General features: G+C 44.7%; 3 protein-coding genes across 4 annotated transcripts in view; 1 reads left to right on the top strand and 2 right to left on the bottom strand.

Moving 5' to 3' along the window:
• MEI1 (meiotic double-stranded break formation protein 1) overlaps positions 1–7092 on the bottom strand; it is a gene marked incomplete at its 5' end in the record, with an annotated part of 38955 nt that extends 31863 nt beyond the window's left edge. Inside the window, 6 exon segments of the mRNA XM_082071701.1 lie at positions 467–670; positions 1228–1333; positions 2020–2093; positions 4087–4137; positions 6451–6640; positions 6976–7092. Coding sequence (XP_081927827.1) covers positions 467–670; positions 1228–1333; positions 2020–2093; positions 4087–4137; positions 6451–6640; positions 6976–7092 — 742 coding nt within the window.
• Positions 7093–8733: 1641 nt separating this feature from the next.
• Positions 8734–11390, top strand: SNU13 (small nuclear ribonucleoprotein 13). The gene is made up of 3 exons (XM_082044927.1): positions 8734–8858; positions 9734–9854; positions 10834–11390. Exons 1-3 carry the CDS (start codon positions 8856–8858, stop codon positions 11094–11096), a joined length of 387 nt encoding a protein of 128 aa, XP_081901053.1. The 5' UTR covers positions 8734–8855; the 3' UTR covers positions 11097–11390.
• Positions 11391–13517: 2127 nt separating this feature from the next.
• XRCC6 (X-ray repair cross complementing 6) lies at positions 13518–26861 on the bottom strand. 2 transcript variants are annotated; one of them, XM_082044898.1, is made up of 12 exons: positions 26532–26861; positions 26274–26383; positions 25630–25768; positions 23518–23772; positions 22501–22684; positions 20975–21161; positions 19632–19800; positions 18370–18531; positions 16936–17008; positions 16187–16287; positions 15304–15417; positions 13518–14532 (listed from the first exon to the last, which is right to left on the bottom strand). In XM_082044898.1, exons 1-12 carry the CDS (start codon positions 26617–26619, stop codon positions 14336–14338), a joined length of 1779 nt encoding a protein of 592 aa, XP_081901024.1. In that variant the 5' UTR covers positions 26620–26861; the 3' UTR covers positions 13518–14335. The 2 variants fall into 2 exon arrangements, with proteins under 2 accessions (XP_081901024.1, XP_081901023.1); XM_082044897.1 differs by having other exon boundaries at positions 16936–17065; positions 26532–26853.
• Positions 26862–26903: the final 42 nt, after the last annotated feature.

Raw genomic sequence — 26903 nt, 5'->3', positions numbered from 1 at the left:
AGTTGGAAACATAAATGCAAGAAAGCACCACTTCCACATTAGCTTTCTAACCTAAATAACATGATGCCCCACATCTGAAGACCGTATTTGTTAGACTCCATCCCACTGCTCTGCAAAACCTGCCTGTCCATGCATAGTGTTTGCATTCAGACACTTTGAGGGATGGTCTGTTCCTAGGATGACAGCGTCCCATTGAGACAGGCCGGGCCGCAGTGCAAGCTCTGAAGAGACTCTGAAGATTAGTCAGTGCTAAGCAAACGTGGGGTTTGAGGGACAACAGAGGGCTGGGGGAGCTCAGTAGCAGGTCTGGGCTCTTTTGATTGCTATGGATTAACAGAAAGGCTCGAATGCTTCAGACAAGCATTCTGGGGAACAATCGACACTAAAGAGTCTACACCACCCAAGGATTTCCTCCTCATTCTGAGCCTTCCCTCGCACCTTGCAGTTTCCCTCAGCAATGCCTTACCCAAACAATTAACCTGCAGCTCCTTTGTCTGTGCACGCCCCAAGGCCTTCAAGAAGAGACCACACAGCCTTTCCTCAAAGTGTGCTGAGAGCCGCTCTGTGCCAACAGGAGAGGAGTATAGCTTGCCATACAAGTAGCAGACAGCAGCCTTTATAGATTCATTTGGGTATGTCAAACCCATCAGCATGTGGTCCACTAAATTACCTAGCATGAGGAACAGAAACAGCAAGCATTCACACCGATGAACTGACTTTTTAAAAGCACCAACCTATTTCCCTTGAAAACTTGCAAAAGCCCACTGGGCAGACTGGTGTGTGCAGATGAATGAATGCCACAATTAGGTGATGTGCTCACCACCACCCATCCTGAGCAGAGATATCGTAATAAATGGCTAGAGAAGCGGGCTGTTCACCATGTGAAGATCCATCATCCCAGCTACTTCCACAAACAGCTAAGCTCACTCACCAGACCCCCAGGGGTTGGACCAAGGAAAGAAAAACTAAATGTATATTGTCTGTGAGGCAGACCCACAAGCCCCAGTTCAGAGAGGCTGGTTTTGCCAGGCTAGCTTAGAGCACAACAAGAAGCCTGCTGTGAAGGTCCTGACCTGCAACCCAGGAGGCCCAAATGCCACTCTGACTTCTGGACAGGCTTTTCGTGTGACCTTTCTGAATTCACATGGGGACGATAGGGTGCACACATGCATATGTGTATTAGGGCTATGACCACTACCCTTCAGTGGGACACGGCACGTTACTCACTGTGCTCTACCACCAGTATATCAGCAAAGCCTGGGATGGCATCTGCCAGCTTGCCCAAGAGAGCAAATGTGGGCAGGCTGCCCCTCATGGTAGTTGCTTTGCACAGCTGTAGGAGAGACAGAGAAACGGAATGTTTGACTGGTGAGGATACAGTCCAAAGGTAGAAATGCACACAAAACAGCAAGCTCACTTTGATGTATAATGCTCCAGAACAGGATCTTTTCCTAAGCTGGGTCCTCTTCACCACTTAGGATAAACCACAGGAAAACCCTGACCACACCACTAAGTCTTCAAAACACCTTTTAATTATTCCGAGAAATTTCGGGTTTTGCTCCTTTTCCTCTCTCTCCCCTCCAGCTCTTACATGAGCAGCTGAACCAGTTGAACTTCTCCTCACTTTCACTATTTCAAATTTCTTTTTTTTTTTTTTTACCTCATAGGGCCATCACAAACTTAGGAGTGAAGACAGCAAGAGCCCACAGCACAGGCTGGGCAAGCACCTCATATCTCTGAAACGGTGAGGGAAGAAAAAGAGGAATCTGGGGAAGCCACACAGCTTCACAAGAACATCATGAAGCCATATGGCTGTGTGGTGTCATGGAAGCAATAGGAAAACTCCAGGGTAGACACCGACACTGCCAAAATCACAGCAGGAGAGCGGGCACTAGGACATCCCACCACAGCAGAGGCCACATCCCACTGCAGTAGCTGCAGTCTTGCAGGGCCACTTGTTCCCATCTCCTCAAGCTCTGAAAGATTGAAAGGAAGGGCAAGGAATTCATCTTCACTGACCTCTTTTTGGCTTTCATCCAAAATGCAGCGTAAGTACTGTTCTGACTTCAGCTCCACTACAAGCCGCACCAGAACTAGGCAGAAGAAACAGGATCATCTTCCACAGGGCTTTAGCAGAGCAGCAAGTAAAGAGCTTAGAAATTAAATGAGCACGAAGGTGCTAAGAGAGCAGGGTAACATCGATATTCCCAGTGCTGTTACTTCTGATCGCCCAGCTCGAACTCTTGGCAGCAACATTACAGCAGTCCTGCTCTAGCAACACTACAAACCATGTGTGGAAGTGAACTGCAAGCAACAAATTGGGCATCAGAACACCAAGTAAACATAAGGAACCAGGAACGGAAGGAAACAAAGCCCTAGCTTAAAAGCATAAAAAAAATCTGGAAATTGAATAAAACAGACTTTCTACAGTATGAAAATTGGCCTTTAAAAACATATTTTCACAGAGAAGATATCAGAACTGAAACTGCTGAGTAACCTTAGGTGCAGATTGAGAGCTCCTCCCCCTGCTGCACCTGTCCCTGAGCTCGTGTCCCTATCTACAATAACGGTCTTTCCTCCTCACTGGAGTCAGCCCATACACCTTGCCAGGAAGCAAGGTCCCTGTCACCTTTGTGGTACTGATCACCTTCTCAGCCCCTAGTAAGGGCTGTTATTCTTGGTTCACTGCAACTTTAAGAACTCTGTCTGCTCTGTCCTAATCAAGGAATCAACTGAAACTATGTTCACCAGGCAGAGGCTGCACATCACCTGGCGTTTCCCTAAAAAAATCACAAAGGAGTTGTCTGATGCTGGCAGACTGCCCCTGACTCCACACATATACCCGTGGAATGGTTTCAGGAAGCAAAGTCACTCTCCTGATACTTTTAGAAAGTGGACACGTGCATATTCAGCAGATAAAGTCTTGGCAATACTTGGCTTACTGAGACCCTGTGCAGAACATTGTTCCGTAGGATTTGATAAGGCTGTTTTGGATGTATCTTGCTGTCATGGCATGACTCATTTGAAAAACACACTCTTTTGATTTGTATTCTAGGAAAGCATCATTAAAAAAAATACCAAAGACTTCTAGATCCTCAATTTCTTGGTATATCCAGGGCAATACTGGAGGTTTATCTAGGAGACCTACTTTAGGTAAAGAGCTACACATCTCAGCAGAGTCATATCTTGAGATGGGTGATGTACAGATGTACAGTTTCCTGTCCAGAACTCTCAAAATTCCTAAAAAACTTTCAGGAGTTCTTAGGGATATGATTCTTAGGGACGAAGTTCTTAGGGACATGGTTTAGTGCTAAAGTTAGGTTATGGTTGGACTTGATGATTCTGAGGCTCTCTTCCAACTGAAACGATTCTATGTTTCTATGATTGTATTAGTTAGGTAACACTAAGCTAAAATTCCTGCATTTGAGACTCTCCATCTCTCAACAGACTGGTAACATAACAGAAAGACTTCTCACCTTTTCAACATTATTTCAAGCAAAAGCCTGAGAACTGAAACCCCTCTGAAAGGAGCTGGTCACGCTTCCTTTCACCTTTCACGGCTGGACAGGAAGAAATCATTGCATTGCTAAGATCACTGGACTCAGCAGAGATGCCCAAGGTTAATTGGACTGCAGAGATTCCTTTGTCAGCCTTGCAGACATTTCCTTCAGATTTCAAATGAAGGGCTGCTCACAAACAGAAATCTGCAGCCTGTACAGCTAAATCCCAAATACCCTCTGTCCTGAGCAGACAGCAGTAGAGCCCAAAGTTCACTGAAGCCAACAGGAAAATTCCCATTTGCTTTGAGGCTTCGGTCAGGTCCAAAGATGAGGCTTTGTTTACCACTGATACTGATCCGACACTAAATTCATAGCACACACAGAGAGAAATGCTAAATATTTATATCTACTTGCACTCCCCCTTCCCCAAATATTGGAAGAGCTTGTCACTGTTGTAGTGATAGCAAAGAGATGCTTTTTCCCAATTCAACCTGTGTAGAAGCTGAGCATCTCGCTATTATTATCAGCAAAGACAGACTCCCATTCACAAACTGTCAGTAATCAAGACATGGCATCTGCCTCTCACCTTCTGCAAATAGGTCCAGGGCACCACTGTCTTCCACAGTATGCAACATCCCTAAAAGATAAACCACAGTCATGGAACTCATTCCTGCTTCTAATGCCTTCTAGTAAAAAGAGCTGCAATTTTTTCTTTTTCTACAACTGTTGTGTTTTACCCACTTCATGTGAGACCAGCCTGACTTTGTCAGAGGAAGGTGGATGCTCTTAGGGAATCTCGCAAAAGACACCTCCATAAACAGGACACAGGGACATGAAGGCACTCAGTTCTCTTGCGTATTTTTGAGGTACTTTGTAGTTGAAGTCAATGGCTTCACATATATTATTAAATACATAACTGCTACCATCACCACATCTCACTGCGTGTAACCAATATCACACATCGGAACTACAACACTCTAGAATGACAGAAGTTAGAGACCAGCTAACTGTCCTACCTTCCATTCATACCGGTTACCATGAATTGCCCCTCCACAGTATTGAAAATCCCAAGACTAAATTTAAACAGCAGGTCTAAAGCACATGGAAACTATTCCAACATTAAATGGAACCTGAAGGCTCCACTGCACAAGTCATTTGTGCAAGCAGAGTATAAGATTGGATGTATGAAGATAAGCTACTACACCACAGCAGAGAAGAAACTGCACCTCCCAGCTCCTTCCAACTTCAGGCATCTATAGCATCAGGCACCTGGTTCAGTCCCCCACATCCGCCACATCAAACCACTTGTTCCAACATACCCAATCAAATTACCTCCCCTTCGGAGATGCCATAACCTCTCAGAAATTTGACCAACTAAAGCAATGCCATGAGACTGCAGCTGAAGAAAGCACATCTTTCCTACCTCATCTGCCCAATCCTCAGTAACTTCCTCACCCTTTGGAAAAGATCTGCATGCAGCATTAGTAAACATAGCAATATTAGCTGCATGAAATTCAGGCTTACCAGAAATTCACCATCTCTTCAACCTCTTTCTTCTGTCTATGCTTATTCTAATATTCTCTCTCCAAAAAAAATGAGTATATTTTCCTGAACTGACTATTAATACTTCCTCCACAGCATTGCTCAAACCTTTGGTGGCCCCTCTTACACTCTTGCACCAAAAGATCCTTGGTTCGTTCAAGCTCTATCCAAAATGTACATTTTATTATTTGTACCCCCAAGCTTAGACTGGGATTCCAACTGCGCCAGCAGTTACACCAAGTACAGTAAAATCTCAAAGCTTTCCCAAAACCATTCCATTGTGCAGTTTCTTAAAGAGAGAGACAAAATTGCTAGAACCAGACAAGAGCATTGAAATGCAAGCACAGCTCCCCGGTTTTCTGGGATATTTTGTGTTAGGGTCATATACTATAGGAGTGAACTGGCCATAAGCACGACTCCCTCCACATCTGTATAGGGTTATGTGCACAAACAGCACTCAATAAAAATTTGTGTGACGGAGAGAACCAAACATGCATGAAGTTCTGTTTCTAACAAAGCTGCTTCCAAAATATGCACAACACTGTGCTGGGAAATCAACTGGGAAAACACTATTTGAATTATTCAGTGTGTCAAGGCAGGGGAAGGGGCTTGTAAGTCACTTTCCCCAAAGAATAAGAATTATCTGTGATGTGGAAATGAGATAACGGAATTAAAGGAATCCAGTATATTTGCTCTTTGAAGGCACTCACATTCATACTCTCCATCTTTCTTCTTCCTTGCCTTACTGTTTCGTCATTTAGATCATTATATCTTCTCCATTAAGATTTCAGATGTTCCAAAGACCTTTCCCACAGCACTGCTACGCAAACAGAAACCAGTAAGAGATGTTCAACATCACGGAGTCTGTTACTGGAAAGGCACTTCCCGACATCCTGCTGGGGAGGCTGACCCACCAGGAGGAAGAAAGTATTACAGTCCTATGGCTACAGGAATTTCTACAAATGTAAAGTGATTGTGTGAAAAAAAAACCAACACTAAGTAAATTTGTATTTTGCACATTTGATATTAAATCAAGCAACATCTTTTCAAGCTCACACTTTCATTTCTGTATGAATCTTGAGTTCAGAAAGATGAGAAATCACTGAGGCACAGGACCAGAATGGAGAGCATTGTGGGAAGAGTCATATGTCAGGCACCTCCTGTTCTCCAGAAAGACTTTAAAGATACGTCAAGATACTTTGGAAAATTGCAAGAGCTTTATGAACATGCTAATCCTGCTCCTTGGCAAATAAGGAAATTAATTAACGTATTCTAAATCAAACGAGAGGCAGTTTTCCACAGGGAGTAATAACACACCTAACACAGAATGGTGGAAGCATGGAACTTGGCATCTCAATACTCTTTTGCTTTCATGTGTTTAAAATGTGGAGAAGCTTCACGTTTATACATTCATTGAAAGCCAAGGTGGCCGCCTTCTCCCTGCTGCTGTCCCAGGCCACAGCAGCACTCTTACCAAAGAGAGTTCCTATCAACTGACCGCAGACCCTCTCGTCTGGTGCCAGCAGCTGGACAACTGGCAGCGCCTGCCAGGCCAGGGCATCGTGGACGCGGGAGAGGACATGCTTCTTGCGCACCAGCTATGGGGCAGAGACAGGAACCCGTTAGTCAGCGCCCAGGCCCCAGCCACCCCGCTGCTCCCACCGCCGGGGGGGCAGAGTGCTGCCCGGGCCCGGCAGCCCAGGCCATACAGTGGGCCAAGTGCCACGATACACCCAGCCAGCCCCAAACTCAGCGTAGGAGGGGAGGCAGCCATGGCAGCAGGGTGGGAACCCCTGAGGGGTGGGGACCGCTGAGGGGGCCGCAGTGCCCGTTGTGAGGGGCTAAAGCTCCTCGCCCGGCCGGCAGAGGCCCGCTCTGCCCGGCCCCGGCCCGGGACGGAGAGGGGGCGTCCGGTGGGGCAGGCGCTGCCCACCGAGGCGCTGCCGTCGCGCAGGGTCTCCACAGCGCAGGCCAGGCAGAGCGGCGGCCGCAGCGGCAGCGCCCAGCGGGGCCCGTGCCCGCCGCAGGGCCGCGCGGCCCCCGCCGCCATGGCCTGACCGCCACTGCGCATGCGCGAGGCCACTGCCGCCGGCGGGACCCGTGTCCCGCGGCCGTGCTCTCCCCGCCGCTCCGGGGCGGGAGCCGGACGGGGCTGTGTCCCCCCCGCCCCTGAGCTTTCCCGCGGGCTGCCGGGCGGAAAAGGACCTGGGGGGGTTTGGTCGACAGGCGGCTAAAATGGGCCAGCAGTGTGCCCAGGTGGCCAAAAAGGCCAAAAGTACCCTGGCTGGTATCAGAAATAGTGTGGCCAGCAGGGCCAGGGCTGTGATCGTGCCCCTGTACTCGGCGCTGGTGAGACCGCACCTTAAATGCTGTGTTCAGTTTTGAAAGACACAGAGGAGCTGGAGGGAGTTCAGAGAAGGGCAACGAAGCTGCACATAGACCCTCTTTATAACCCCATTCAGTACCACACATGACATACAGATTTCAATTCAAGCAACTTAGTCTCATTTTAGAAAGTAAGTCCAGGCAGGCATGGCAGAGAGATGCCAGAAGTGTGGATACTTGTCCTTCCATTTTGATATAAGCCTATCCCAATGACATGCAATTTCACATGAAGATTGTGCTTCACAGGGATATATACTATGATGCTACTGATGCAAAGAAGGTTTTTTGAAGCAGGCTTAATGCTACTTAGTAATCTACATTAGGAAATATGTCCCACTCTTGCAGCTGACAAGTCCGCTAAGCTGATGAATAGGGAAGGAAATTGAAGAGGAAGATACTAGGGCATTAGTTTATTTACTATGTGACTTAGAACTCAAAGTCATGGCACTCTGTTAAGGGTTGTGTAAATAAATAGACCCCTGGTGAGGGGTCTGGAGAACAAGTCCTGTGAGAAGCAGCTGAGGGAACTGGGGCTGTTTAGCCTGGAGAAAAGGAGGCTGAGGGGAGACCTTATTGTGTCTACAACTACCTGAAAGGAGGTTGTAGCATGGAGGGTGTTGGTCTCTTCTCCCAAGTAGCAAGCGATGGGACAAGAAGAAATGGCCTCAAGTTGCACCAGGGGAGGTTTAGATTGGATATTAGGAAAAATTTCACAGGAAGGGTTGTCAGCCATTGGAACAGGCTGCCCAGGGAAGTGGTTGAGTCACCATCCCTGGAGGTGTTTAAAAGACACGTAGATGAGGTTCTTAGGGACATGGTTTAGTGCCAGTGTGAGGTTAATGGTTGGACTTGATGAACTTGAGGGTCTCTTCCAACCAAAATGATTCTGTGCTCATATAGGGCCCTGTCACAGGTCACCCCCACCTGCACAGCCTGGTCAGGTAGGAACGATGCTCCCCGTGAGGTGCCACTGTGCAGCGTGAGCGACATGGGGAGCAGGAAGCGGACCCCAAGTGCTGAGCTGGGCTCGGCAGAGGAGAAATAAACAACGGGGTGGCGTTCCTCGGTGACCCTGCGGTCACGTTCTGTGTCACAGCGCGCACTGCCGCGGCGCCCGCGCACAGGTAACACTGTCTGGGTCCCCTCTGCGCCCTGGAGAAACAGCCCTGCGCTGCCTCCCCCGCCGCTACGGGTGAGTAACCGAGGCACGGAACCGCCCTAACGGACCGCACGCTCCGGGCAGCGCCCTCCCCGCCACGCCGCACAGCACCACGCGGGGGCGGAGTCTCCGCCCCGGGCCCCGCCCCGGGCTCGTGGCCGCCTGACTTCCGGCGGCGGCACGGCGCAGGAGCGTTCCCGCCTCTTCCCCCTCAGCGCGCTCGGGCCCACCGGAGCCACCGAGCCGCGCCGCAAGCCCAGGCCGCGGCCATGGTGAGTGGGGTCGGGTGCCCACCTCCCCGTTATGGGCCGCCGCGCCGGGAGCCCCGGGGTGAGGGGACGCTGCCTCCCTGGCGGCTGCGGAGCAGGGAGCACGTGGAGGCCGGGCGCCGCGGGCGGGCGGGACGGCGGCCGGGTGTGGGTCGCCCTGTGGATGCTGTGCCTCGCAGGGGGATGCCCGGGGGGCTGGCGGCCCTGGGGGCACCTAGTGACGAAGGAGCCGCTTTCCCGACCCGGCTCCGTGTCCCGGCCCGGCTGTACCCCGCGGGCAGCGGGAGCATGTGCTCAGCTGGGGCCGGGCTGTAGCTGCGTGTGCGGGCGGGCGGCGGAGCAGCGCGGCCTGGGGCCGGCCGCCCCTGGGCTGGCTGCAGCCACCGCACCTGAAGGAGCTGCCGTTCTGCCAGTGCCGGTCGTTGATGCTGCTTGTGACTTCGTTGCTGTTCCACAACCCAAGTGACGTTAATGTTTGGAAGCTGCTTGTGACTTGAAGAAATAAACCTGATATGTGCTCTGCTCGGAGTTTCTTTAAAATTCATGTCTGAGCTCGTTAATTTGCTGCTGGCAGGAGGTTGTTCCTTGTGGACTGAAACACTTAATTTTGTATAGTATCCGTGGTAGCAAATGCCTGAAGACTGCCCTGTAAATCCACTGCTGCTAGTTTGTAGGATCTAAACTGGTTGTCTGAGCAGAGATACTGCCTACTCTGAATATGAGGAGAATCCCTACTTACAGTTAAAATGCAGTGGGATTTTTAGTGTATGTGCAGAGCACCTGAGAATGGCAAGGTGACTCCAGTAGTCAGTGTATGTGGTGGACATGATGCCCCCTTTGCTCCTGTTGTAATGCTCTTTACTTTTTCCTTTCTCTAGAGTGAGGCAGAAGTGAACCCCAAAGCTTACCCCCTGGCTGATGCACAGCTCACCAAAACGCTACTGGATCTTGTGCAGCAATCCTGCAACTATAAGCAGCTACGCAAGGGAGCCAATGAAGGTGAGACCTGTGTGTTATGAAGCATGCTGGAAATCATAGCAAGGATTTTCTGAGAAGCTGGGGCTAGAAATTGTCTCTAGTGGCAGGCCACTAATGTTACATCAATCAGGATATTGTCTCCCTCCTCCTCACCTGCTGAAGCAATATTCAGGGACAGAACTAAGCTGTAATCTTTTCAGCATTCTGTTAGATGCCCAAACTATGTTTCTGGTACATGTCCTGTAATCATGCATACTTTAGCAGTGTAGCACTGGGACTACCAGATGCCTAGCCAGTTTAGAATCATAAAGATTTGGGTTTGAGGGGACCTCTGGAGGTCTCTAGTGCAGCCTGCTCAAAGAGTGTCTCTCTTCACAGTTGGAACAGGTTGCTTGGGATTTTGCCTAGTCAGACTTTAAAAAACACATCTTTAAGGATAGAAGCTCCACAGTCTCTCAGGATCCATGTCCCATGGCTTAAACCCCTCTCATATTGGGGGTGGAAAAAGAAGAGAAAATTCTAGCATGTTCCCAGAATCTCCCGGAGGCAAGAGTCAGTCTGCAACTTGTCCTTTTTCATGTGTGGTCATAGGACAGTCTGGCTCCACCTTTTGTGCAATCCCATTGAAGTAGAAGACAGCAGCCACATCCCCCCCAAGTCCCACCTCGGGCCTTGCTTCTCCAGGCTAAACAAACCCAGTTTCCTCCCTCTCCCCCCATCTGCAGTGCACTCCAGCCCTCCCCACTGTCAGCAGCCCTGCGCTGGCCTCACTCCCTTGTGATTTCTCTGCTATGCTCGAGGGCAGAGCTGGGCTCATAGCCCAGGTGCAGCCCTGGGCGTAACCCCCTCCTTGGCCCTAGAGCTGCTACTTTCGTTTGGCCTGTCCTCATGCTGCCACCAGATCTCCATCTTGCTCATGCCAATTTCAACATCTCCCAATGTTGTTTTTCATTTGATGTGCTTTACAGAGGGATCTTACTTACTCTTGTTTATTTTACAGCCACTAAAACACTGAACCGAGGGATAGCAGAGTTCATTGTGATGGCAGCAGATGCAGAGCCCTTGGAGATCATCCTGCACCTCCCTCTTCTCTGCGAGGACAAGAATGTACCTTACGTGTTTGTGCGCTCCAAGCAAGCCCTAGGCCGGGCATGTGGTGTTTCCCGGCCTGTCATTGCCTGTTCCATCACCATCAAGGAGGGATCACAGCTAAAGCCTCAGATTCAGTCTGTCCAGCAAGCTATAGAAAGACTGTTGGTCTAAATGCCTGTGTGTTTACGTGTGTATGGAATAAGGAAGTTGAAGTCAGGGGGAATTAATGTCTAGCTTCAGCTGGGATTATAGTTTTGATATCAGTGTTTAATTTCAAAACACCGTATTTTTGTTTAATAATGACTTGATTCTTAGTGTTTCTGCCCTTCCTCCCTCTCTTTTTTATTATTCCACTCCAACACATTAATTCTCATTTGTATTACCTTCTTGAAAAGTGGTTGTACAACTGTATTTCCTATTTGATGTCTAAAGGAAAGGAAAAAAAAAAATCCCCCTTTATCTCCATGTTTGCCTGCTCAGGGTTTTTTAACCCACCTGGTAGCTTCCTCTGCATTGTGGTATTTCTGCTAAGCTTTGGCCTCTAACAGGTGTAACACTGTGTTTCTGAATGATTTACTCTACTGAAGATCGGGCATGTCAGTTCCCCGCACAGCGTGTGTGTGCAGGCTGCTGGAGTTGTTGCTTTCAGTGATGGAGCAGCATAGACCCCATACAGGGTGGGCAGCAGCTACCATGTAGCAACAGAAGGAGCCAAGATCAGTACATGCAGCACAACCCTTTTCTTGAAACCAGATAGACTTCTGTACGAGGTGCACAGGGAGCAGAAATCTTATGGCAGTGTACAAGGGGAAATATCTCAGTTATTTTTAAATACTTTTAAAGAAAAATAAAATTACTGACAAAGCTAAATTTGTCATTCCCTTGAGGAAGCATTTGCAACTAACTGAAGTGTTCCTACCTGTAAAGCTAAACTGCTCAGAGATAGCCTAAAGGCTATTGTGTAGTAGTTCATACTCCTTCAGTTTTCTTTGTGTGGACTGTACTGATGAGCTTGGGCTTCCTATTGTATTTAAGGACAAAACACATGGAAGAGAGCAGCTTGCTGTGGCCAACAAGGACCCTACAGATCTCATGCTTTTAGGGAAGCCGTTGTGCTGTAGTCATCTGACTAAACTCTTTAAGTCATGGCCAAGGCAAGAGAGAGCAAGTAATTTTTCAGGTAAAACAACTTGTGTCTCAAGAAGACAATGTTAGATATACATAATTTCATGTTCTAGAAAAAGCATGAAGCACCACCAGCATTCTGGATTAGCCTTGGTTTTATGAAGCCAGCTTTAGTTAAATGCATATTGTATAATAAATCCACTTACTGCTCTGAGTAGAAGAGCGTAAATCTGCGCTGGAATGGGTCCTATCAAACCTGTCTTCTATTGCAGGATGCAAAAGCAAAGCTAGCATGGAAAGACAGCAGCAGAAGGGAAAGTAAGTTCTGTAACACTTCCACAGAAGCACAAGCAGATGAAATCAGCTCAAGAAAGACTGAATACAAATAGTGTCTGTATATTTTTGTAAATGGCTGATAACTAATATCCTTGCTGAGGTGAATTTAATACAAAGATTTTGGAGTCCTTCCAGTTGTATGATGTTTAGAAAAGCTGTTCCCTTCTACTGATGCTGACAGTTGAGGTAGTTGTGTTTAAAACCACAGCTTTGCAAAGGACTTGCCCTATTGTACCACACCAAGGCAGCTGATAAAAGACAAAGCACATAAGGAGCAGAAATAAAGCATTCTTGAGCAAGAAAAACTGTCTAAATTTTCTGCTGTGAAGCCATCCATCACCAGCAGGAAGAGCTAGTAACCTAAACAAAATGCCATAATCATCCAAAGCCTGGAACATTGTCCCTGGGGGTCAGCAAGTAGAGAAAAGCCAGAGGTGCACTTGGTGAATGAAAACTCACAGAACTAAGGACAGGATACTCTCACTGTTTTATTGCATTCGAGTCTTGCTAAGACAAGCATTGATGGTAACTTCTTTACCAAAGGGCAAAATAAATTGATTGCTTAGACAAATGTTAATTAAAAATAACTACTATAATGCAAGCTGATGGAAAGTATAATAGACTGTAGCTTCAACACTGCAGAGCTCACCACAGGCTAGCTGCTCCTTTGAGAGGAGCTGTGTGAGGTGGAAGCAAGCAGTGTGCTGGCATAGCCAGAGTGTTCCCACCACCAAGAGAGCATTCACAGCTGGCTCCCATACATGTGCCACACTACAGCCTGGGCATGACCTTAATGTATGACTTAATTCTTCGATAAGTTGCCCAATAGTTTGTGTGCCAAACACAGGAATACCTAAAAACACCATACAGACCAAAATTGATAGATCATGTATACCATGTTTGCATCCCGTAGGAAGAGTTTAGGTAAACAGTAAGAACGGCTTTCTAGAGCAAGGGCAATGACTATTGGGTTTAATCATCTGGCACTGCAAGACAAGTGGGGCCTGCCAGGCATGGAAGTTTAAAAACCAAAACATGGACAGCCCCAGATGCAGCCTCCATAAATATGATTAAAAAATAATACTGGAAGTAACAAGGGCTACTCTCCACAACTTGCCTTTTTTTAAAAAAAATTTTTGAAGCACAGATTTGAGTACAGAAGCCTGCACGATAGTCTGACCCATATTCACTACAGAGGTGGAAAACCTCGCTGCCATCTCAGTAATTTAATTGGGGTAAGTGCTTGTAGCCTTCCAGGAAACATGACTTTTTCTTCTTTTTTTCTCTCCTTCTTTTAAACTAGCTTTTGCTCTTAACCGTTTAAAAATGAAAGACCTAGCTGTGCAGTTTTATGAAATTCTGGCTTTTTTCCCAAAAGATTGGCTACTGCTTCCTAGTAATTATTCTCTCCTTTATGATCTGCTGGTGATCTTTTTAACACCAACGATGAAAACCAGCCCAATCTGATTACAAGTACTGATACTGACAGGCTGTTTTGGAGAGCAGGAGTAATGCAACATATTTATACCCTCTGTTATTACACAGACTTGACCTGCTGTTTGAATTCATGCAGTGTCAGTAAAACAGATCATTCTGTTTTCTTACAGTGAAGTGAGTTTTGCCGCCTTTATGATGCAAATATGGTATAGCCATTGTTGCAAAATAAGTCCAAAATAACTTTTTTTAAGAAACCAGGAAGGCACAACTGTGTTTACCTGTGGTGGGTGACCTGAGTTAGCAGAGAATTTAACTCTGCCTTTGGCTACTGTGAACAGAAACAAACTTTGCAGAGAAGTTTCTACAACTAAGAGTAAGAAGTTTCTCCACTGCTGGATTCAGCAACATTAAGTTGCCTTCTCCTCCATAGCAAGATTAAACAGACAGAACATCCACGTAAGACAACCAAAACTTTAAGCAGACAGAAGTCAGCCAGGGTCTTCTGCTCCTGCTTAGTGTTCGTTAAAGTATTCAGTTAGCGTGTCCATGAGCTCCTGCTTTTTCCCCCCACCCTTCAGCCCATAAAGCCTGCATGCGTCCTTCAGAACAGGTACCGTGAGCTTGCCTAGAGTGCCCTTCTGCACATGTCTCCGCAGCTCATCTTTCGAGATTTCTACCTTGGGCCTCTTGTCAGCTTGACCATCAGAAGCTAGAAAGATAAATTTTAGATTTAACGAAGTTTATTAGAAAGACATTAAGGTTTCTTATACATACCACAGTTCATGGCCATTAGCGGATGGTACTTTAGCAGCTACCTACACACCCACAGACCTAGTTTCCATATTTTGTTTTATGAAGTAGGTGTCACTCACTACGAAAGTCATATACTATGTTTCATTGATACAAGTGATCTCAAACTCAAGTATGAAACTTTGTGCTTCAATGTAAAGACCATCCTCAGACTTTTAAGGGATTCTCATCTATTCAGGAGACTGCAACGATTACACACTCCCACTTTCTGCAGTTTCATAGACTCCCAAACTATACATGTACCTCAGCATTACTTAGACATTTCGACCTAAAGATGCCTATCTGGGACTGGCTAAACAGCCCATGCATAAGAGTCTACTTCCTCACCAAGAACACAAACTGAAAGCATGAACAATTTCACTACGTTGTTGTAAAAAACCCAAAGTTATTAATAATAAATATGCATTTTGCAGTAATTAACCCACCTTGCTTCCTATACTTCTGTTTTTTCACTGTGCAGTTTCTCATTCCAGCAGTTCTCTAGCTGGATACCACAATATCTTCTACTCTCTAAGAATCACTGCTGGACCTAAGTCCACTTCGTTGTGGAGAAGAGTAAGGAGCTACTGCACAAGCAGCTTCTTTAAACTATGAGACAAACTGAAAATGCAGAAGCCTCTAAACAAAGAACACAGACACCATGCTGTGTGTCTGCGCTGTCATTATTTACCTTGTTTTCGCTTCACACCCTTCCCATCAGGATTGTAGTCAGGGGGATAAACCAGTTGCTTAAACTCCTCCACCAGGCTGCCCAGCCTGCGGTTCATCTCTTCATTCTTTGGCACTGGCAAAAGAGAAAGATTTGCCCTCTCAAAAACTGAGCGATCACAGAAAGTCTAAATGAGGCCATCACCAGATACAATTGTGCTTCTGTAATAACTAGCACACAAGTGTCTTGCAAGCACACAAAATGCTACCCATGTCTAATTTCAGACTTTTGAAATACAACAGGTTACTAGCTAAGGTTGCAAGCAGTTTGAGGCAGAACAGCTTGTTTCTGTCACGTATTTGAATGATATCTAGCACAGGGACCTAGATTACATGTTAGGTATCACTTCAGAAGAGAGGAATAATTACTCTAATGCTATTCCTGAAGTACAACATAATTTTAAAAAAGGAACTTCTCCTTCAGGGGTAGATTTCTATCCTTTGACAAGTTATTCTTATATAGAAACTAACACAGCCACAAGGTGGTATCACTGCCTCCTAGCAGAATAATTCTTTAAGTATTTCTGCCATTTATCAGTCTGAAATATTAATTAAGACTCTTCAAGAGACAAATTTCAGAGAAAACATTTGTCACCACAGAAAAAAGGTGATTCCATTTTAATTTTGGAGGGTGATCAATTTTTCCTTTACCTTAAAAGTGACAGTATTAGAAAGTAATGTTTCGATATTTCAGAATGGACATATCCAGAATTATACATCTTGGAACTGCACACAACTAAAACTTTTTAAAATGACATTTTGTTTTTTTGTAGCATATCTTTGACTTAGAACAAAATCGAGAACCCTCTATCCCACCTCCCTTCACACCCACCAATAATTCTCACTTGTAAGATCCTCAGCTTGTTCTGGTTCCAACATATCCAGTGCCAAAGCCTCCAAATTCCTGAAGTGCTGCTGCAAAACTGGGTTCTCAAAGCTGTCAGTCCTGTCAAGAATCCCCCAAAATGTCAAAGCATGCTGCCAAGAAGACAGACAAGACACATAAGATCTGCCACCAATTTATTTCAAAGTAAAACTTCCCTCTTTCCCACATAACAATCCACCTCATCAGAACTGCTTTTCCTCTCACCATGCCGTCATGCATCAACCACATTAGAAAGCTGTGTGAGACAAATCAAGACTGTGGTGTTGTACTTCAATACCAGTTATGCTACTTTCCACACAAGTAGAAAAAATCTCCCATAAAAGCACTTCATAAAATTTATCCTGTCTATAATGAAAAAGGCCTAACTATTCTCTCTAAAGTGCTCTAATTTAAATGATCCAGGTCTGATCTGCAATAGATCAGCAGCACCACAATAAAATGTGATACCTCTGCAACAAATAACAACAGCCCAGAAAACGAGCGATTCTATAAAGAACTCCAGAACGTGCTACATACTACATGTGGTGCCTGGGTATTCAGAATAATTAAGAATAATGTTTGGACAAAGCTACTACAAAGGGAAGCAATTTGCATCAAAATGCCATCTGGTGGACACCACAGCTGAACAACATATGCAGCAAAGCAAGCAACAGTGTGTTGTTCTCTTCCCATGCCACCCCCATACACACACTATTTATCTCCATGTACCTGTATCTGAATCGGAGTTTTTGAATTATTTCCTTCATTTTGTCTACCTGCTCTCGGCTGGCTGGCACCTTTTCTGTAAAATCAACATTCCGTTTGTCATCTGCATATGGTAAGAAAATTATGTGGAAACCTGCACAGAGAGCAGAGAACAGTTATGTGGAACCATCACCTCAAAACAATAATTTATGGGTAGGACCAAGATGTGTATTGTCTGGGTCTGATGACTTCCCAAACTAGCTACTGTTTTGGTGTAAACAACAGTAATCCATAATACCTTCTAGTACCTACAGCACGACACTCAAATCCAATGTCAATGTATATAACCAACATCACTAATGTTTTTCTGAAAGAGATTCATAATAAATGCATAGCTAAGAGCTGGAAACTTGTCACCTGCTTTTGATACAGGAGTTCTGCTTGTGCACCTTCTTAACCTCTCACTGGAGATGACCTTGAAAAAGACTTGTTTGCAAATTAAGTTAATGCCCACATTTTATTTCTGAAATGCTTTACATTGTACACAGCAGCATTATTCTCCTCCTTTACATCCTTTCCAGAAGAGTATTTCCCAGTTAAAGAGGTGAGAAAATAGAAAAGAGCAAGAGTTCTGCCTTTGCTCCCTGATCATTCCCTGCTCAGCTGCTATGGTGCAAGGCTCAGTATGTGAGACTAACTAATTAAGTGTGGAATCGTTTCTGGAAAAAAATGGACATCTGTGCAGTGAGCAAGACTACATCAAGCTGATCTAGGCCACAAGTGATGGGTCACTGAAAAGTCCTTGACCACACAGAATAGGGAAGAAAGTTGATGAAGAGGAGAATGAGGAATTAAAGTAGTTTGTGGCGAGACGTGGGAGGTGATGAGTGTCTAAGATAGCAACCGATCATGTATTAGCTAGAGAAACATAAGCAGCGCGTAATCTAACTATAATTATCCAAGTATAAATAATGTAACTACATAATCAGCAGTTTAAGACCATATAACCTGATCAAATTTTGCATTAAATGGCTTCAGTTTATAACTATCATACAGTTGTTGGAGTCCATTCTTCTCCTGCAATTAAGGCTTTAAAAATGTATGCAAGGATACAATAAAAGTCAGGGAAAGACATTGTATCCAGTCAGCAAACAGAAAAAAGGGCTTTTAATTTTTAGGTCAGTTACTTTAATCTGCTAAAAATAAAAAAAAAAAAAAAAAAGGTACGAAGTGGGAAAACACTGTAGCCGTGTTACACCTAAGCAAGCACTGATGCAACTGAAGTTTTAAAAACAGATTCTACATGAGATGCTCACAATGAGAAAACTCAAGGGATGTTGGAAAGCACTGTCCCCAGCTTTAAGGGGAGCAGCACCGAGAATACTTTTACACAACAGAGGAAGCTGTTATGCTGACGGCATCCAGTTGTGCAGGGAAAGGCAGCATCTCCTCCCATACCTGGAGGAGTTATCTGCACTTTCTGCTCATCCACCTCTTCCTCCTGGGGAACCAGGGCCACGAAGCGAGGGGGAGTGTTCCTCCGGGTGGTGTATCTGCACAGTGCCATCACCTCCTTCTCCAAGCATTTCATCAATAAGGCATTAAATAGCGTTGTACTCCCTGCAAAGCAAAGACTGTGTTGGTCAGTTTGACGACTTTGTTCTTTGTTCAGGAATGTGACCCTACATATTAGTTTCAATACTTGTGACTTCTTTAAGATGCTTGCAATATTTGCAAGGTTAAAAGTAACTCTTTAAAGGGGTACCCTCAAAATTGACAATGTTAGTGTCTCTCATGACCAGAGCAGTGAGAGTTCTGGTGAAAGAAATAAAATCACTGGCATCTGAGCAATGAAATACAGTTGAAAACTTGAAACAGGTATCTACAAAGCCTCCTTCTGGTCAGGTGGGACATCACAGTAGCAGCATATCATAGGACCTTTTGCAGAAGTAACATACTAAGAATTCAGATTGCAATATTCCTCTCTCGAGGCATACATTTGCTTTGTATTTTACCAGATACAGGAAAAGACTGAGACATAAGATTCAGGAAGCTGCTAAGCTGGAGAAGCTAGTGGAAAGGTTCTTCTTTAGTCAGACACCACAAACCATCTGACCATAATTCAGTCCTCTTTATCCACTGCAGTATTGCAGCTTGGAATGGATTAATACTGTATTTCTAGATAAGCAGACTTACATATAGACATAAAAAGGGGAGGAAAAGCAGTCCTAAGCATCCCCTCCTCTCTTTACAAGCCCATAAAGTGCTGTTAATTCAACCGTGCTTCCTGAGCATTGTTTTTCCACTCTGAGCTGATACGGATTTAGGAACAGTAATTATCTTCACTGCTTTGGGGGTTGTTTTTATTATACATATTTTTTTAATAAAACAACTTTTGCCTTCTTCTCAGGTAGTACCAGGATTTGTTACTTTCATGAATGACAAAAACAAATATTTGGGGACTACATTTGCGTAGTGTGATCAGCTGCTTGTCATGATGGATGAAATATGAAGACAAATAATCTCTTTGACTTTTGAAGCAAACAAAAATTAACTGAAGCTGAGAAGGGCAGTAACAGTTAATTCTATACTTTTTAACATTAGCAAGTTTTAAAGTTAGACAAAGATTTTACACTCAGTGATCCCCACTTAAACACCCTATGAATCAGCTGGTTACCCTAATGCAAGGTGGTGAATCTTCTCTTGGTGTCTTCACTTACCACTTACTACAGACTCTTCAGGATAGATGAACTGGGAGGGTCTGACATGGTGGTGCAGTTTTAGCATAGAAAGTGGTTTGAAGCCAATCAGAAACAAGCCTGGAGAATCAAACCGTTTTAATTCTTCTGTTTCGTCTTTCTCCAGCACAATCTGGCGGTTTCCATATGTCTAAAGCAGGGAAAAGCAGATAGTAGTGCTGCCAGCATAAAAAAAAAAAATGGGAAGATCGGTGTGGGGGGTGGGGATGCAATCACTGTCTTTCACTACTGAGAAGAGTTATGGACAAGACAGAGCAAACTCCCATCGTTAGCACACACTGAAATGGCAAATCAAGTCTGTGACCATTATCCCAAGAGAAATTCTACCTGGACATTAGCGAAATGCTCTTTCCTAAGACAATGGTTAAGACCCTGCACAGAGAGGCTGTCACATCTCATCCTTGGAGCTCTTCGGAGCTGTCCCAAACAAACCCTGAGTGACCTGATGAGGTCCTGTCTGATTCTAAACTTGTTTCAACAGATGCACTTCAGCAACCTATTCCTGGCAGAAAAACAACACTTTTGAAGCATCACTTATACACTGCAAACATGAAAACATACTGTAGTCCAGCTGCTGAAGATATCAGGACTTAATGCTCAGCCTTCTGTTCATCTCCCTTACTTTATTTCAAGAAACTAATGCCCAGTATAAATAAACTTATTATTTAATTTGAGGACTACAATTTTAAGAGCCTTTGTCACAGAAGGACACACAAAGTGTGCTTGTGACAATATTCTTAGCAACTGCATATCCTGCTTTCAAATAAGGCTGTGCCTGAACAGAACATGACATTCAATCTACATCAGCCAAACTATCAAGCAGGAAGGCAAAGAACAAAATAACAGAAAACCAAAGGTAACACACCTTTTTTTTGTTCGTTTTGAAAGAGCTCCAACCCCCCTCTGATTCACACTTCTGTTTAATAATAATAATTTAATTATTTTAAAATAATTTAATAATTAAATGGACAAAATCTGTTCCAAATGAATCAAAATATAACACCAGCAGTAATAGCACAAGGCCACATAAGGTCAAGCCCTGACAACCTGATTCTGCTTTACAGAAAGAAATGCCTTGTGCACTCCCACCAGCAGCTCTGCTTTCTCTTGACAGCCGTGCCAGAGAAACAACATCCTCTCACTCTGCATAGCATACAATGTGACCATGCTATCTCCAGAAGGTATACAGAAGTAAATATTTCTGCATCTGATCCTGAAAGCAAAACACAATAGAAAAGCAGCAAGAGAATCTCCCCCCAACATCACAGAGATGGAGAAAAGCAGGCACATAATCAGTTTGTTACCTGAGCTCTTTTTGTGTCACTTGGCACGAGCAAGCTGCCCGTTTTTCCGTTAAACATCCTTGTTTTCGTTTTAACTGGTTCATTAGTTTCCCGATAAAGCTTCACGGGCCATGGCTTATAAGCTTTTTGAAGAAGGTTGTAAACACCAACAGAAAGCGACAGATCTTTGTTCAAATACAGATTTAACCTGTGTAAAAACACAGATACAGACTTGAGACTCCAAAAAGATCACTTTTTCAATAGAAAGTCGTCATCTCAGATAACTTATTTTCTTTGACCTCCTGCTGTTCTCTTCCCCAAAATCACATGTATCTCTGGAAACATACTATTACTTGAGTCATAATCTCACTTGTCTGAAAACATTCTTGCAATATTGTCATTTCTGGTCATAAAAATTATTTAAACACAAATAATTTACCATATTTCTTTCACTTTTTTTCACTCTGAAGGGCAGTTATGCTCAAGCAGAGCACAGGACACGTTCACATTTGGGCAGCCCACTCGTGCTTAATGCAATGTGACCTGTGAAGTCACACAGCTGTTCATGCAGAAGGCAAAATTCCCCAAAAGAACCACATCAAGGCAAAAAATACCATAATTTAAGAAAACAAAAAGAGAAAAATTCAGAAGTAAAGGTTTAAAATTGGAAGTAATCTTCAAGTTCTGAGAGCAGAACAGTGAATTGCTGTGAATGTTACTTCCTCTCCTCTGAGAGGTATCCCTGGTACATAATTCTCCCTCCTCAAATATTAGAAAACTTGAGGAACATTCCCAGAAGAGGAAAATAAAGCTGTGATCAGGAACAAGAATGCCAGTGACAACAGCTCAGGTTGGAATTTAAAAAAAATATATATTAAAAAAACACTAGACTGTGAAGTTCACTCCCTCACTGTGCTTCCACATCATTCTGCTGTGAACTCACTCATTAAAAAAAACAACTGTTATGGAGTATGTAATTCCAAAAATACTTTCTATCTGCTTTGTTGAGATCCCTTTAATCTCTCTGTAAGTATTTCTAATCTTTCAGTAGGAGATCAGAAATATCAATGCTCTGTGAATCCATACCAAGTGCCTAGACAGACTGGCTACGTTAACTACTTAAGAAGCCAAAATACCTACCAGTCACACTGAGATGATATTTTTCTGAGTTAAAAGCCTCATATCAATCAGATTTCACCATAAACTAACCATTTTATATGTTGCAGATTTTTTGAAAGTATTTTACTTGGCAATGATGTCATTTTTTGAAAAATGATCATTCCTGGCCAAGCTCAATACAAGAGACATCACACAGAACAAAAAAGGAAGCCTAGTGGTGGCCTTCACTCTCCACTCTTCTCATCCATCACAGACCGATATCCTTTGAAGCTACAGAAGAAACACCAATCTTGGACTAAGGAATTAAGACTGAGGAATGGAAGCACTGATGCTCTTATAGACCAGTCATTCCAGAAAAGGGAGGTGAGATGCAGTCTAGAAATAACATCAGGTGCTTCCATTGAATGATAACATAACTAAGCACAAACCTGACTAAAATGCGTTTCTTTGTCTCCTTTGCTCGTACTTTCTTCCTGAGATGCTCCAGTTTCCCTGACTCCTCAGGCTGGATACCAAGGTCCTCATCCTCTGCTACATTTATGATATCCCTGTAGAACAAAGAGATATCAAACCCTCCAGGCTTCTTCAAGTGCATCAAATCCAGGATGATACCTAGAAACAAAGAGATGGGAGGAGGATCATAGAAACTGCTTTTTTCTTACATTGGCATGTTTCTCAGCCCTCATAGATTTCTCTATCTAAGCATAGAATTTAAGCAAGAATAAGCTCCAAATTGTCATCTGCACCAGGTGTGAAAGTTTCTACGGAAAGAGGCAAAAGGCGTTCTTCAACTTCAGTCAAAACAATGTAGTATAGAAAATGTTTCCTCCCTAATTAAGAATCTGGACAACATTGTGTACAAAACAGCTCTGACAAGCTCCCATAAAACATAATCTTATCTCAGGGAAAGAGGGAAATAATGAGTTCAGAAATTCCCCTTTCCCAGTTCTAAGGGCTAATGGACCAAGGAAACCTCACAGCTTCTAGATCCAGCACATCTGCCGAACTACAAAAACACCAGTTAACTGAGCTACATATTAACTGTTGAACTAACAAAGCATTTGCTCTCTAGTCTTGAGCTCAAGTTACTGTTCTTCAGCTAATTCAAAACGGAGCCATTAAAGTAATTTTCCTTTTGTGTTTGCTTAGTGTCATTATTCCCTTCCTGGAAAATGGTGGAACAACAAAATAAAGTAGTTTGTTTCCCACAGCCATCTCAAGTCCTGTTTTATGCTATCAGAGCGGAAGATGAGATCCTAGAAAATCAGTGCTAGTTGTTGGATACAATTGGATAACAGATTTTCTAACTTAGATACCAAATTTTTAATTTAGAAAGCTTCAGAAAGTTTCCCTAGTTCTGATAATTTTATATTCTTTTTCCATCACATCTGCTGCAAGGATACATCACTTTTATTCTACCTGAAATTAGAGGGGAAAATAATGACCTGTGTCTCTGAGATCCCCAGCTCTGGTCCTGGCCAGCTTGGCTTTAGCACTGTCACTGGCATGAGGGTCATCCTCGTTGGTGAAAAGCATGATCCTTTTGTGGCTCAGTCTGATGCGGACATCACTGAAGAGATTAGAGCAGGCCCAGAGTGCTTCACCCAGTGAATAGTCAGCATTGTGGCCAAAGGTCTCACGGAAAAGCGCTTGTCCTTCATCCCCCCTGTATTTGTCCAGCTCTAGAACACGCTTTGCACCTAAGGGAGATAATAGCATTCACACACATCAGAAATACTGAAAGAAGTACTGCAAACTCTTTTAAATATGCACCAAGGGTCCCTTGCAGCTGAAATCTGAGTAACGTCCCCTTGCACCTCCATGGCCGTGCCCTTTGAACAGCTGGCTGAGAAAATTGTTCAGCACAGCCCAACAATTGCAATATTGCAGCCAGTTACCACTTGAAAGCACCTACTGGGGCCAACAGGACACAAAATGCCCTGGCACCAATGTGGGGGGGTCTTCCTGCTGGGGAGGGAAACAGGCAGCAATTTCATCTGCTGCAGAGGCATGGCAGACTGCTGTGCCACCAGAGACAGGAGAGGAGCCTGAAATACAACCTCTGTCTCCATGGCACGTTGGGAAGGTGGAGAATTCCTCCTGCTTCCTTACCCCACATGCCAGATCGAATGAACCTAGAGGTCAGATGCAGAACATAGATCACCACATGGAGCACAGCAACATTCAGGATAGGCATCCACAGCCTTTTTAAAGCTCTGCAGATTACCCCAGCCCAACTATGACTTCTTGCCCCACTTGTCTCACAGCAGGTTCTCTGTCTTCTCCCATAACTCTAGAAAGGGAGATAAGCCTTAATTTTTCAGCTACTGCATTCTGCAGAGCTTCTTCTTTTGTCTTTCACTCAAATTCTATAGCACTTTTGAAATCTCATCTGAAAATGTCTTTCCCCACCTCCCTATTTTATATTCATCTCCTCAGCAGTCATTTAATTAATAGCGTAACTATTTATTATTATGCACCACATAATAACTAACTATACTATTTCTTCTTTCTCCAGGGGTAACAAATTCTCCTCATTTTTAACAAAACACACCTGCACTGTCTTTATCATCACAGTGAAGCTACTGCCTCTAATGCAGGAAAAAAGGGCAAGCAGGGAAGGAGGAGAAAAAAGGATGAGTGAGAAGCCTGAGGCACTTGCTGTCAGAAAAGGGAGAAGACCCTCAGGCAGTCTTGCCAGGTCCCCATTGTAATAGATGCTGAAACTAGGACAAGACACAGTTCTTACAGGAGAATCCTACACATTATCAAAGCACGATAGCAAGAACACTAACATGCACCTCCTAGTTAAGACAGTAAAGTAAAACCTCCTCAGAGACACAGGCTGCTATTAAAAGCTAGTAGACAAAATCCCTCTGCTAGACTCTCTGCTGCCAGAGAATCTGTCACCACTAGCATGCATTCTTCGCACTACTCCTTCTACCTTTTCTAATTCAGCAACTGGCAGTTGTTATCAAGTACATTCTAGGTAACTCTAAGAAATTATTAGGAAATGGAAGAGCTAAATTCAAGAACTGTAAAACTTACTATGAAAATAAAAAGGCAGAACACCCTAAACAGGTAACATATTGGACAACCCGCTGTAGCTGACTCTGCTCGAGCAGAGGGGTTGGACAAGACGACCTCCATCCAGAAATCCCATCCAACCTCACCCATTCTGTGATATTCTCCATCAGCTGGAATCTGTAATGCCTTAGCATGTACATGAACTATCCTAAAGCGCTGTAGAAACACAATGGGCTTTATTTAAACAGTTCTGTTGAGATCCTCTTAGCTTTGGCAGACAGCAAGTGAACAATCACATTAAAAGAGAAGACACAGGAAAGGGATCTGAACCACCTATAACAGAAAGCTAAGCTCCCACTAAGTTTCTAAGCTTTCAGTAAATTTCTAAAACTATGACCCTCACAACACATCTCAGTAACAGGATTTTTTTTAAATTTATCTGACAGAGAGGCCTGTTACTAACAATACTACTAAACAATTTCCTTACTCCATCCTTCTACATAACCTTTGTATCACTTTACTGCCTTTACCTGGATTGTCCAGCTCCTGAAGAACATAAATGTGTTTGAAATCTGCTGAGTTCTTGTTCTTTTCTGTACCGTAGAACACAACACTTAACAGGTCTTTGTCACTACTAATAATTTTGCTAGTATACACGTTCCGGATACACTGAAAAAAAAAGCACACAGGTCAAAATATGAAGAAAATCAGTTGCAGTACGAGTGCCAAAGTTCTGACTTTGGCAATTAGCAGTTTATACAAGTAGGCTCTAGCAAATTGAAGAACTGTAATAAATGCTTTAAGCTAAATTCCACCAGAAGAATTTGAGATCTTGTTTTTCGATATATTTTTTCAGTACACAGCTTTATACATTTTTCATTAGCATTCACTTTATACTAGCAAGATCAATGAAATAAACATCTCTCAAAGACACCACCCTGAATGTGGATTGATCACTCATTCTATAAATGTTTCCCTCACCAAACTCCGGACATGGCCCACCAGGCAATGGATTTTTCCAAACCCACAGCCAATGTGAGTCGCTTGAGTTTCACAGTGACCTTACCCCAGCAGGTCAAGCAGAGGGACAACCAGGCAGCCATGCCCACGACAGTGCGGGAGGCAATCCCCAGAGGGTTTGCAAAGTGCCCCGAGGCTCCTTGCGCAGCCTTACCTGGATGGTCATGTCGAACGGAGTCACTTCGTCCTCCTCGGACTCAAACATGGCCTTAGAGGCATCGACTAAGAAAATCAAGCTGTCCCGGCCCGAGAGCCTGTAGTCCGCTACGGAGAGCGAGGAAAACAATTTTAGCAACGGCCGTCTCCGCCCGCTGAAGGCGGGAAGGGCCAAACCCGCCGAGCCCCGAGGACAGCGGGCCCCGGGCTGCCCTCCGTGAGGGAAGGGGATGGGGAGGGCGGAGGTAGCCCTTACCGACCGCTTCGGCCCCCTCCTCCTGCTGCTCCTGCTCCTCCTCCTCCTCCGGGCCCTCGCCGCGATAGTAGGACCCCCACTCCGACATGGCTGCCGGCGCGAGGCCCAACGGTCGCGCAGCCGCCGGCGGAGGGGGAGGGGCGGCCCCTGCCTGCACCGGCCGCACGAGCCGGCCCCGCCTGCTCTTACCGGTGCTCAACGGCCAAACAACCGCCGCAAACACGCGCCGCGCGCCGCTGCCTGCCACTCACCGGGCGGCACACCTCCCATAGTAACTCTGACCAATGGAGGGAGAGGAAGGGCGTCGCGTCATGGCAGTCCCGCGGGAAGCCGCACCCCCCCGCTCCGCGCGGATTGGTTACGGAGGGGTAA

The sequence above is a fragment of the Streptopelia decaocto genome, assembly GCF_964273445.1.
Source record: "Streptopelia decaocto genome assembly, chromosome: 1".
In the NCBI taxonomy this organism is placed as follows: domain Eukaryota; kingdom Metazoa; phylum Chordata; class Aves; order Columbiformes; family Columbidae; genus Streptopelia; species Streptopelia decaocto.
The sequence above is the reverse complement of the archived record's forward strand: the minus strand, read 5'-3'. Positions and strand labels throughout refer to the sequence as shown.

What these genes read in the sequence shown, in the direction of transcription:
- SNU13 (XM_082044927.1), top strand. An exon ending in ACGCAAGGGAGCCAATGAAG is followed by an intron (nt 9,855 to 10,833) that starts GTGAGACCTGTG and finishes TTTATTTTACAG; the next exon opens with CCACTAAAACACTGAACCGA.
- XRCC6 (XM_082044897.1), bottom strand. Translation starts at nt 26,619, where the DNA reads ATGTCGGAGTGGGGGTCCTACTATCGCGGCGAGGGCCCGGAGGAGGAG. An exon ending in GGAGGGGGCCGAAGCGGTCG is followed by an intron (nt 26,384 to 26,531) that starts GTAAGGGCTACC and finishes CGCTCTCCGTAG; the next exon opens with CGGACTACAGGCTCTCGGGC. An exon ending in TGGGGATCTCAGAGACACAG is followed by an intron (nt 22,685 to 23,517) that starts GTCATTATTTTC and finishes CTTTGTTTCTAG; the next exon opens with GTATCATCCTGGATTTGATG.